This window comes from Erpetoichthys calabaricus, chromosome 10 (assembly GCF_900747795.2).
Source record: "Erpetoichthys calabaricus chromosome 10, fErpCal1.3, whole genome shotgun sequence".
In the NCBI taxonomy this organism is placed as follows: Eukaryota; Metazoa; Chordata; class Cladistia; order Polypteriformes; family Polypteridae; genus Erpetoichthys; species Erpetoichthys calabaricus.
Genome location: NC_041403.2, coordinates 76,339,344 through 76,353,174, shown reverse-complemented (window position 1 = coordinate 76,353,174; position 13,831 = coordinate 76,339,344). Strand labels below are relative to the sequence as shown.

General features: G+C 35.9%; 1 protein-coding gene across 3 annotated transcripts in view; it reads right to left on the bottom strand.

The window, feature by feature from the left end:
- mknk1 (MAPK interacting serine/threonine kinase 1) overlaps positions 1 to 13,831 on the bottom strand; it is a 73,317-nt gene that overhangs the window by 3,236 nt on the left and 56,250 nt on the right. For all 3 annotated transcript variants that reach the window (XM_028811471.2, XM_051932804.1, XM_028811472.2), the window contains 2 exons: positions 9,059 to 9,223; positions 6,037 to 6,080 (listed from right to left, as the gene is read on the bottom strand). In XM_028811471.2, coding sequence (XP_028667304.1) covers positions 6,037 to 6,080; positions 9,059 to 9,223 — 209 coding nt within the window. The remainder of the gene's footprint in view (positions 1 to 6,036; positions 6,081 to 9,058; positions 9,224 to 13,831) is intronic.

Sequence of the window (13,831 nt, the reverse complement as noted above, 5' to 3'; positions counted from 1 at the left end):
AGGTAGGGACTCTAATAAGATTTTATATATTGCGGAAATAGTGTTTGTTTCCTCGGAATTGAGCAGTATTTTTTCCAGCATTGTGGAGGGTGCAAGGTGGGGGAAATCGGGCAATTTCTGTTTAACAAAATTTCTAATTTGAAGATAGTAAAAGAAATGTGTAGCTGGGAGGTTAAATTTTGAACGTAATTGTTCAAAAGATGTAAATATGTTGTCTATATAAAGATCTCTGAGCATTTTAATCCCAAAACTTTTCCAGGTATTAAAAACTGGATATACTTGCGAAGGTTGAAAGAGGTGGTTCCCTTGCAAAGGTGCCACTGATAAAAGATTTTCCATCTTAAATGCTTCCTAATTTGGTTCCATATTCTGAGTGAGTAAAGCACAATTGGGTTATTAGTATATTTGCGATAACTTTCATTTATTGGAGAGCAAAGCAGGGAATATAAAGAAGTACTACAGGATTTTACTTCTATTGCAGACCAAGCCTGTGTATGTGCATTTATTTGTGTCCAGGTTTTTATGGCTTGTATGTTTGCTGCCCAGTAATAAAACTGAAAATTAGGTAAAGCCATGCCACCTTCTGCCTGAGGTCTTTGTAGGGTCGCTCTTCGGATACGTGGGTGTTTTGAGTTCCAAATGAATGAGGTTATTATTGAATCTAACTGTTTAAAAAACGATTTATTGATATATATTGAAATGTTTTGAAATAAAAAGAGAAGTTTAGGAAGGATATTCATCTTAACAATGTTAATTCTTCCGGCTAGAGTGAGATGAAGGGTTGACCATCTATGCAAGTCTTGCTTAATTTTTTCCATACAGACGCCAAAATTTTGTTGATAAAGAGCTTTATGTTTACTTGTGATATTTACCCCTAGGTATTTAAAACTGATCTGCTATGGTAAAAGGTAGGGTGTCTAATTTAATATTATATGCTTGTGAGTTCACTGGAAAGAGTATACTTTTATTCAGATTAATTCTAAGACCAGATATCTTTTGAAATTCTGTTAGTGCTGTTAAAACAGCAGGGACAGTGTTTTCTGGGTCCGATATATATAAGACCATATCATCTGCATATAGAGAAATTTTCTGTTCCAGTCCTTCTCTGACAATCCCCTTTATCTGATGAGAATTTCGGCAGTGAACCGCCAGTGGTTCAATAGCGATTGCAAACAACAGTGGCGACAAGGGACATCCTTGTCTGGTACCACGTTCTAGTTTAAAGTAGTCTGAGCAAATTTTATTAATACAAACTGAAGCTTCTGGACTGGTATACAGTAGTTTAATCCAAGCACAAATATTCGGGCCAAACCCAAATTTCTCCAATGCAGTGAAAAGGTAATTCCATTCGATCATGTCAAATGCCTTTTCTGCGTCTAATGATAGTAATATCTCTGGGGTGTTTGATTTTGCTGGTGAATATATAACATTAAACAAGCGTCGGAGATTTGAAGATAGATGTCGGCCTTTAATAAATCCAGTTTGATCTTGTGATATTACCGAGGGCAGCACTTTCTCCATCCTTCTAGCTAGGATTTTTGAGAGTATCTTAACATCATTATTCAGGAGTGAAATTGGTCTATATGATGCACATTGTAACAAGTCCTTATTTTGTTTAGGAAAGACGGTGATTAATGCTTGTCGAAATGTTTGAGGTAGTATTTGGTGGTCTTTAGCTTCTGTAAATGTTACCAATAAGAGTGGAGCTAGCTGAGTGGAGAATTTCTTATAAAACTCTACGGGGTAACCATCAGGGCCTGATGATTTCCCGCTTTGTAGTGACTTTATAGCGTCTAGTAATTCTGTTAGCGTTAGAGGTTTATCTAGTTCCTCAGCACTTAAAGCATCTATTTGTGGTATTTGTGAATTATCCAGAAATGCATTAGATTGCGTGTTGTCTTCTTTGGGCTCAGTGGAATATAAAGACTTATAGTAATCTCTAAATGTGTGCATTATTTTATTATGGTCGATGATTTCTTCTCCATTCTTGTTGGTGATTACTGGTATTGCATTGTGAACTTCTTGTTTATGAATTTGTTGAGCTAAAAGCTTATTAGCTTTTTCTCCGTGTTCATAGTAATGCTGTCTAGACTTATAAATAAGTTGTTCAGTTTCTTTAGTTGTTAAGATGTTAAGTTCTGTATGCAAGGCCTGCCTTTTCCTGTGAAGAGCTTCACTTGGACGCCTGGCTTGTTCTTCATCTATTCTAGTAATTTCATTTCTTAGCTCTGACACTTTCTTGGTTTCTAATTTATTTCTATGGGAAAGATATGAAATAATCTGGCCTCTTAGGAAGGCCTTTAGAGTTTCCCAGAGTGTTCCTGCAGAAACCTCTGTAGACATGTTTGTCTCTAGGAAGAAGCTGATTTGTTTGGATATAAATTCTGTGCAGTTCTCGTCTGCCAATAAAAGAGGGTTAAGACGCCATCTGCGAGGTGAGTACGAGGGGCTTATTGATTTTAGCTCCAAGACTAGAGGGGCATGGTCAGAGATAACAATTGTGTCATATTTGCATAATTTAATTGTAGGCAGGAAATTATTATCTATAAAAAAATAATCAATTCTTGAGTAGCTATAATGCACTGGTGAGTAGAACGAATATGTTCTTGAGTTTGGGTTAAGAAACCTCCAGGGGTCTGATAAGTTGTGATCCTTTAAAAACTGTGTAATTATCTTTGCAGTATTAGATGTCGTCCCCCCTGTCACAGGAGTCCTATCTAAGAGTGGATTTAAAACACAATTAAAGTCCCCAGCCATTATAATTTTATGAGTGTTCACACTGGGAATGGATGCAAATAGATTTTGCATGAACTTGCATGTAATTTTTGCGTAAAATGTATAAAATTACAACTTACTCTTCATCAAAAAAGCAAAAAGTCATCTGTGGCATTGATTATTCTCCTTTTATCATTCAATAAGTTATAATTAAAAAGTAGAACTATGAGCTATGCTTATTAATGTTGACTTTGCAAAGAAATCCAAAGCGAGCAATTTTGTATGTTGCGTTTTCTCTCCTGAAGGTATTTCAGGATCTATTGACCATTATGTCTACCATCTGCAGACTGATGCTAGTTTGATCTTCCAGCACATTTTATGAGCTGGCACAGGTGAAGTAAATAAAAGGAGTGTAACCAATTGAAAGGAGGAGGGTTGGTGCTGGGTTAGCAACCCACCCTGTAAAAACCTGACTGCTATGACGACGATGACTTCTTTCGGCTGCTCCCGTTAGGGGTTGCCACAGCGGATCATCATCTTCCATATCTTTCTGTCCTCTGCATCTTGTTCTGTTACACTCATCACCTGCATATCCTCTCTCTCACCACATCCATAAACCTTCGCTTAGGCTTTCCTCTTTCCTGGCAGCTCGATCCTTAGCATCCTTCTCCCAATATACCCAGCATCTCTCCTCTGCACATGTCCAAACCAACGCAATTTTGCCTCTCTTTCTCCCAACCGTCCAACTTGAGCTGACCCTCTAATGCACTCATTTCTAATCCTATCCATCCTCGTCACGCCCAGTGCAAATCTTAGCATCTTTAACTCTGCCACCTCCAGCTCTGTCTCCTGCTTTCTGGTCAGTGCCACCGCCTCCAACCCATATAGCATAGCTGGTCTCACTACTATCCTGTAGACCTTCCCTTTCACTCTTGCTGATACCCGTCTGCCACAAATTACTCCTGACACTCTTCTCCACCCATTCCACCTTGCCTGCTCTCTCTTTTTCACCTCTCTTCCACAATCTCCATTACTCTGTACGCTGATCCCAAGTATTTAAACTCATCCACCTTCGCCAACTCTACTCCCTGCATCCTCACCATTCCACTGACCTCCCTCTCATTTACACACATGTATTCTGTCTTGTTCCTACTGACCTTCATTCCTCTCCTCTCAAGAGCATATCTCCACCTCTCCAGGGTGTCCTCAACCTGCTCCCTACTATCGCTACAGATCCCAATGTCATCAGCAAACATCATAGTCCATGGAGACTCCTGTCTAATCTTGTCTGTCAACCTGTCCATCACCACTGCAAATAAGAAAGGGCTCCGAGCCAATCCCTGATGTAATCCCACCTCCACCTTGAATGCATCCATCACTCCTACCGCAGATCTCACCACTGCCACACTTCCCTCGTACATATCCTGTACAACTCTTACGTACTTCTCTGCCACTCCCGACTTCCTCATACAATACCACAACTCCTCTCGAGGCAACCTTGCCATATGCTTTCTCCAGGTCCACAAAGATGCAATGCAACTCCACCATACTGCTGCTCACTAATCAATCACCTCACTTCTTAACCTAGCTTCCACTACTCTTTCCTGTAACTTCATGCTATAGCTCATCAATTTTATTCCTCTGTAGTTACTGCAGTCCTGCACATCCCCCTTATTCTTAAATATCGGCACCAGTACACTTCTTCTCCACTCCTCAGGCATCCTCTCACTTTCCAAGATTTCATTAAACAATCTGGTTAAACACCTGACTGCTATGACAATGGCAGGTAATTATCCAATTCAGCAAAAATTGGTACAAAAGAAGCGGCCATTCAATGAGAAAGCTGAAAGAAACCCTTTTATACATCCAACTCCAGATATAGCTGACCGTCTTCAGTAAAAAGATTCTCACTTGAATTAGAACATGGAACATTTACTTTATCAGCACAGCAAACTAGCACAGATATTACGAGAGATAGAGAATTACTATCTGGATATTCTAGGCATTAGCTAACTATGATGGACAAGAAGCAGAAAATTGACTAGTGAACAATGATTCTGCATTAAGAAACAAATTCAGACGGTGGTACAAAAGAGAATGTGTGATGGCGCATTGACCTATCAGCAGCTGTATTCCAACGTATGCATTAAATTTGGTTGATGAAGTCAATTATGTAACGAAAATCCAACTCTACAACAATACTGTGGTACCCACCGCCTATATACCAGCAAGATATGAAGAGTGTGGAAAAATGTCACCGAGATTCTGAATGTGTTCCATCAAAGGTGTTTACAGGGAATATTGGGCATTTCATACCATGACCATGTTAACAACGAGGAAATACTACAGAAGAGTGGCCAACTGAGGCTGCACAACATCTTTACTAGCCACCGAATGCATCTAACAGGTCATGGACTCAGGTTACCAGAAAACCGGATTCCCATGACTGTAATGACCTGGGAACCCAAGAAGGGAAGGAGGAAGCAAGGATGCCCTTTCAAAACCTAGCAGGCAACTACTTGCAAATGCAAATACTTCAAAGCCCTTGACACTGGATGGGTAGAAGCTCGACCTATCACAACTGATCAAACTCATTGGAGGCAACATGCTGCCCAATCCACTGAACAGCACAGAAGTGATAAGTAAGTTTGTAACCATTTGCTGTTCAAACATGGACAAAACAGACACCTGCTCTCTGAAAAAGGTATGCATTTATCCAATGGAGAGGATTAATGCAGAAGTAAATGACCATGCACAGAACATTTAAAAAAAAATCTATGACAATAGTCAAACTGTAAAATTACCCTTTAAGTTGATTTCAAATAAAATGATTCTTTATACACACCACAGCTTCACAAAACTATGGGTCAATTTAAATAAAAAAGAAATATGTCTGATAACACTGACAAAAAAGTAATTCACCTTCAATTCCTAATCTCTGAATTCTTACATACTGTTAATGTATTCTTAATGAAAGATTCGCACAAATTAAACTAGTGATAAATCAGTGCTTTTCCATTTGTTGGAATGAAAATGTCCAAAAACACAAGGTATAATGAGAAAATGATAATAAAAGCCTGGCAACACACTAAGCATTCTTCAAAATATACCTCAGAAAGAATGTACCTAATTATAATGCATTTCATACACAAACCTTGAAAGTTTTTAAGAAATATTTATTTTTGAAAGTAACAAGGACATAAATAAAGAGAGCTAAAAAATGCCAATTTGACATTATCAGACTCATGTTTATTGTGCCAGAAGCTGTTTATCTTGTGGAAGATATTTTATAGTACTTCACCAAACAGACATCCACCTTACCTTTGAAGCAAGCGTGGAGTTGGTAAGCTTCTCACTGGCGCTTCCTGGAAAAATGCAAAGGAACCTTTTTTTTATGAATATGAATCAAATTTTTATAAAAAAAAAAAGCACATCAAAAAGTAAAGAAAGTAAAATGAAACATTTTATGCTACTGCAAATGTTAGTCCATAGTGAGGAAAGTAAAATTAATAGAAGGAAAAAAGGTGTTAGATTATGTACATTTATACTTTGTGCTTTAAATTTTTATTTTTGTGAAATGCCACTTTGAAACAACATTGATCCATCTTTCAAAAATGTTTCAAAAATATTTACTTAAGAACTGTTAAACTACTTTATTATAGCAAGTCAGAAAGAACGACCATATGCTCAGTAAGTTTAATTTTCTAATGTGATCTATGTTCTAAAAGTTAAAATCTAGACAAAATAAATTATACTACATATTAACTAATTTGTGTAAAACTTACTACAATAAAGCATAACTTCATTCCACACCTGGTACAGTATATACTGTATAAAGACACAGACAGAGTTAGCAAAACCATAGACAAGAGTAGATGGAGTAGGAGAAGCAAAACTAAAGAGAAAAGAGTAATGTAACAGTAATTGTTGTCAAACCAATCCTTGCTCACTAAAGTATACAATTGAAAAGATTTTGAAAGTGTGTGGTCCCTTTTTCAATTCTCCCTCTTGGATCCATTAAAGGTTTTTATCAGGCAAAATCACAGCAGCAAAATATTCAATGTTAATAATGTTGTTGTTCTACTGACTGCCTTTTGGGTCCTGGTTCAAACGGATATATCCATACTCCATCCTCAATTACCATCTCCGACAAAATTTTTTAAACTCCACTGGCATCTAATACTTTTAACTCTCAGTCTCATAAAAGAGATATTCTGAGCATATCCCTTCAGGCAGATTTATGACTGACAGGCTTGGTGGAACCTGACATGCACACAATTAAAAAATATCCCAGAGCATGCAAGGTATTTCAGATTTATCACTGAATAACTTATAAAAATCACTTGTTAGTTTAGAGGCAAGTTACAACATGTTACAAAATTTTAGGGTAACCCTTCGGAAAGTTTAACAAAGTTAGGCACATCAACATACAGGCATTTTCCTTTACACTTATACTGCTTTACACTGCTTTCCCTATGTGTTTCAAAAAGCAGAAACAAATAAAATAGAGGTCTTCTACATCAATCTTCATCATGATGATATTTTCTGTAAACCCTGAATAAAAATGAATGTACTTTGAAGGATAATCTGAACCAAAGTAACATTTTTTCAGGTTATTTTGCTGGGATCAGTTATCAAAGGAGAACTGTTAAAACCTGCTGAAGTCTCTCTCTCTCTCTCGCTCTCAAATGCTATTTGCATTTATGTGGCAACAATGTCTTAAAACTGTATGCTTGCAGTAAATATCAACATAACCATTCAAAATGCTCATATTTTTCACCTAACCACCTGAAACAAATGTGGTTTGAAAAGAGAACCCCAGTTTCACTGGTAGCCCAGGTTACTATGTGAAGGAACATAAAGATTATATGAAAGCTGGAGCACAACAGCATTTTCACTAATATAGTATTGATATGAGAATTTCTGGACAATAAAATTTTATATTAAATGCCAAATTTGTAATTATTTTATTAATGTAAGTGTCCAATGTGGAAACTGTATGAGGTTGTTTATATATAAATGACTGAACCTGTGAAACATTTTTTAAATTCGTGAAAAAGATATGAAATGAGGGTAAATGCAATATGGAAGAATATGGAAGCATCTTCTATTATTTCTGATTTACTGAGAAATGCACCTTAAGGTATTAAATCATCTGCAACATTTGCACAAAACTGTGGAAAGACAGAGACAATGAAATTTATATATAGATGAACTAAACCTTTATAATCCAACTGGTTTCCAGACTATTTAAAACTAGTCATTTTTAGTTGAACCCTTACTTACCACTTTATGAAAATCAGTCAAAGCAAACAAGTCAGATTTTCATTGCCTAATGCTTATGCTTTCTATCTAACATAGTTTCAGTAATATGACATATAAAAAATTAAAGATATGAATATGTAGGTTTCTATTAAAAGGCCAGCTCACCAACTTCCTGGTTATTTTAGAACAACAGATCAAGGAAACAAGGATTCTGTCGGAGAACCACTTGGATAAAAATGCACATTAACTGAGATAAGAGCAGCAATATCACAAAAGGATGGCTTATTTATTTATAAACTGTATGACAGTATCACCACAGCACGTTGGGAGAAGATATTTAAGGACTGAACAGTGACTGCTTTATTAGTTTGACAGTATACTAAACATTTTGTCATATCATTTTTACTAATATAAAAAACTACATTCATTACATTAAGCTAGAAGTGTGTAACAGTAGCAGCAAATAGGATGAAGTACAGGTGGGTCTTAATGTTTCTATGCTTATTCAAAGTCTTCCAGGGCAGGAAAAGATGACATTAACCAATAAGAATAAGCCGGGTTGGGTCTAAATGCATTCCAAAAATGTTTAATTTAAAAATAAAAAGGTATTTCAACTGTTGAGGCTTCATCACAACGTAACTGAAAAGGCAAACATGTTGATGTTCTTTATATTTTTTGTGCAATTCTTTTCCATTTTTAGTTTTATTGCCGATGTGAAATGACTCAAATCATCTCTAACTCGGATACACAGAAAATAATTTTGAATCTGATATGATACTGAAACTGCTAATATATTTGTTAATATTATAAGAGAGAAAACTATATTTTAAAGAGCAATGTCATCTCAAATAACCTGTAAGTAACATCACACTCTGCTCTCTATACCCCCTGCATGTGAAATTAACAGCAAAATTGCAGACTAAATGCAAGTAAGGCTCGGTTTTGACTTTTGAATGAAATCTATAAAGCAATCTTGTGTACACATACTGTGTTCAGTGAATGATGTGTGCTATATGATTAATTTAATGCACTCCTAAACAAGAAAATAAATAGGGGATTAAACCATAGTTGTACTTACCCCCTGAACCCAAGGATGTTGAAGAACCTGGTAAGCACTTAACCTGTACTTAGCATCTCGTACTAAAAGCCTGGAGATAAGATCCTTTGCACTATCAGAGACATGAGCCCAGTCTTTGTCAGGAAACTCATATTTTCCCTCTTGTATCCTTTCAAAAAGGTTTTTCTATGGAGAAATCATAGCAGCAAAATATTCAAAGATGATAAATGTTTAACTTATCTGCAAAGAGTGTTTTGTAAAATTAAGAATACAGTTGTATGTTATGAGAAAAAGTATACTACAAAGTGTTTAATTAGCAACTTTAACACACTTTCTTCCCTTGATGCACCTGCATGGCATTGATTTTTTTTTTTAATATAATGGACATTGTCAACAACCATTTTAACAATTTTCTCTAATACTTACCTGAAGAAAAGCAAGATTATATATAAATTCAAAAAATAATTTTTTGTATTAGCAACACACTGGCAACAAAAATCTCTGCAATGTAACAAAAAAAAAAAACACACACGAGTCACATGTCACACTGCCTTCATTTTTCTTATCTAATGTGTATTGAGTAAAGCTGATCCATCTGCTGAAGTAATTAAAATGTTGGCTGCTATGTCACAAGATCACAATACAGTAATGCCTCAGGTAATGAATCATCTGAGAATGGAGCTCATTTGTAACAGTCAGAACAAAACACCCTATGGTGCATGCACAAATTGAGGTACATTTCTGCTAAAGTGCTGTAGAACTCATTATGCAGCCTCCCTATGAACAATAGTTATTGTCTGTTGATAACGTGAACTTATATGCACATGCTTAGCTATCCCAAACTGACGGTGGTTATTTTAATATTTTTATAAAGTAACAAATATAATTTTTTCAAGTATATAGAGAAAACAAAGCAAAATTGCTAGAAATTAAAAGGCAGATTATAAAAAGGATAGAAGCTAGAACAAAGAAATGCCATGTTGCAGAATCATTTTGATTAGTGCCCAGCCAAGAAAGGAGTTTGAGAATGGAAGTGGGTGTGTGGATAGATCACCCTTACTTGCAAGGTCTTGATAAAGCTTCTCTCCACAGATAAAAAATAATTTCAACCTGCCTGGGTGTGCTTACGCCAGCAAATCTGAAGTATAGTGGCATGGATTGGCTCATAAAATTAATAAAAGTGATGGAGCTGGTGTTGTATCTGATCCCAGGTGAACAATGAAAGGTGGGAGACAGTGACACAATTATGCAGGGTCTGGACGATGGCAGATGAGAGAGAGTGTATGTGAAGATGCAAGGATGGCACCATGAAAGATCATAGAGATAGCAATGGAAACTGTATTGGAGGGAGGCTGGGTGTGGCAGCCATTTAATGTCAAACTGAATTTGTTACAGACACCTGTCATCATACCTTACACAATTGTTTAGTGTAGTATAACTCATGTAGCATGTAAGCTTTCAGATGTCTTGATATCTCTGGATGCAGAAAAAGCTGTTGACCGAGTTGTTGGCAATATCTGATTACTGTGCTACATATATCTCTGTGTTTTGATCTAACATATGCACAGGATTAAATTATTATACTCAAGCCCATAAACTACTGTCGGTGCAAGGAATATAAATTCAAACTATTTTACTATAAAATGTGTAATTACACAGGAATGTGTATAATCATTAGTAAATTTCACAATTACTATTGCACAAATAGAGATGCACCTCTGCAAACTGCCATAATGTGATCATCCGTACTACTGATCCATACTATTCACTGCTGCATATTGAATCTGCAGGTGTAATTTTTTAAAAATTGCTGTATTAAAATTAACAGGAATAAAATTCCATTGAACAGTCTTGTAAGGCGAGTTAAACTGGATCATTTTCTTCTTTGTCTCAGAACACCTCAAATCTCTAGGACTTAAAGGTACACACACACACAAACACACATATACATACATACACATTTGCTTAAGTCAATTCAAATTCAGTTTTTGTAATCTAAAGGAAAGCAAACTAAATGTTAGAAGATGGTCAATCATGACTTTCTGCAACTGAGAGTGTTAATATCCATTTTAAAAGTACTATATCTCTATATAGGAGGGAATAGGCATGTGTAAAAAATATCCATTTTCTGAATAATCATTTTTCATTTAAACAATTCAATATAGATTCTTAGTCTTAAGAAAAAAAAAATGACTGCGCACCTGTGGAGGATGTGTTACAGACAACAGTGCTGAATGCTAGTCATACCGGAAGGAACCATGCTGCCGAGATGTCAGGCTGCTGTTCCAAAAACCTTTCTAGCATTTCTAATGAGCTGTTCCATCATTGGACCGCATCAATCCCAAGTTTGTGTGTTGGCAAGTGCAATAAATGTTTCTCTTTAAGCCTGTGGCTATACTTCTACGGGGGAAAACAATTTGCAACACTCCTCACCCAGCTGAGCAAGAGGGCAATTGTTGTAATTTTCAGAGCTGCCTATGATAAAGCGACTGTGGGCGCATAGCAGCCTACACAAAGTAGCTCCATCATCTATACCACACAGATCATATTAGCAGCATTGTCAGTCATAATGGCAGGTTCTTTGACTTTTATGCTCCATTCATCCAACAATGCTTTCAACACGAATCAGCTCTAAATCATCATTTTAAAATGCTTCCTTTATGTCTGACGAGGAACTGTGAGGATACATTTAAGACAGACTAAAGTGATTGTTACACGTAAGCAACAGAAAATATGTGAAACCTGTAGAAATATAGAATGACAAGTCTTCCTGCTCTATCTTTAATTTCTTTTATCTTTTTAATTTTCACGCACGTGTGTGTCTCTCTCGCCTGACTCCGAGGGTGACGTTTTTCAGCACATTTTGGGTGATGAAAAACTGCTTATATTCAAGTATATACAGTACTTTAAATTTCCAATAGGGAAATAAATTTGGCTAACAGTTTAGTTGAAGGGTATCAACATGGAGATTCATAAGACATGAATAGGTTACCAAATAACACATTAATTATTTAAGACAGAATATTTGATTCTACGTTAATATTATTCACAAGATGACACAGATGTTCTATAAAGAAGATGCCATTGCATTGTATTAAAACAAGGAGCCCCCCATGATTTGTGTGGCGATACATTTTAGTTAAATTATGGTGAATTTTGAATATTTTATTTCACATCTTACAAATACTGATGTTAACTGTTCATTATTACTCAAGTATTGCTTCTTAATTGTCATTCCATTCTTATGCATGTGCTATGAGGTAACTATGTAGACACCCTTCAAATAAAGTGTTACTGGAATTAGTCACATTATATTAATGTTATCTATGCATGGTTAAGTGATACTATAAAAAAAAAAAAAAAAGAAAAAAAAAAGCCAGCACTTCAAATATATCAGTGTACGCTAATTCAATAAAAATAAAATTGATGATGAATCAGCACATTGTGAATCGAAATCGAATGGAATCAGACAATTTGAAAATTACACTAACTGCAACAGATAAAAACCGACAACACATTTGCGATGGCTTATGAGTAGTTCGATTAAACGCAGTGCAGCACTCTTCTAGTCGTCTATCTGAAGCCAAGATCAAATAAACATGGACACACTGCTGCAGGACTGCCCCATTGTTGAAGCACCATAGTGAGGTTATTTTGTGCAGAGGGAGAGAAACCTGCTGAAATTCACCAAAGGATGAATTTGGCTACCCATCTTGCACAAACTTTATTATAAACCAAGTTATCATGCACCATGGCATGTGCAGATCCATAACTGAAATCTAAATGTGTTGCAACAGCAGACAACATAATTCACCCCATCTACTTTGATGAAGGCATGATGTGGACTTGCTTGTATGATGCTTGCTGATGGTTGACCAGGTCAAGCTTCATTGGTTATAATGGTTCTTCATGTTTTAAATCTTTCAGCACATTCATAAACTTTTTACTGAGTCATGTAGTTTCAATGAATGTGTTGTATTCTGTCAGTTCATATCCGTTGCAGATGCCGCATAATTTTAAAATTGCCTTTACTTTTTTATTTACCCTTGTATATTATCACATTCTTTTTTTAATAAGTTAGATAAACTTGTACTAGATTCGTTTGGAATGATAAGAACCACATATAAAAAGGACAGTTTTGCAAAGATATAAAGTACTGGGGTATATGGCATTAACTAATTTTCAGTTTTATTACTGGATACGGTAGAAAAATTAATATAATGCCCCCCATATTAAGCATTTTGTCATATTTACCATTTTTGTACATGCTGTTATTGAACATAAAAACAGCCTTTTCTTGCACAAGCAAGGCACAACTTACAGAACAACCTTGGGTGGAAGTGCAGCTACAGGGCTTACATCTGTTACATATATTGGGGTTGTGGGCTATTTTTTTTTTAACCCCTTCCCAAAAATACTCCAAGTGCTCAGTCCAATTCTGTGAAATACAAACAATCTAAAATCTGTTCCCAGAGGATTTTCACTTTAATGAAAACAAATCTACCATATTTCACAGCCATGTCAATGGAGAACTAAGCAAGCTGCACAAAGTCAAACAACAGAGACAAATGCCATCACAATTAATGTATTTGTTAATGTATTTTGAATATAAATATCTGGTGCTTGGAAAGTACATCATAAAAATAACTGCATTATGATGTAAACAAGAGGATTTATATAATGTTATGCTTTTTTGCTTCATATTCAAAGCAGTAACTTTTTTACCTGAGTATTTGCACATTACAAGAAATTTGTCCAGTTTACATTTCTCAGTGCCTGTTCCTGCCTGTATGA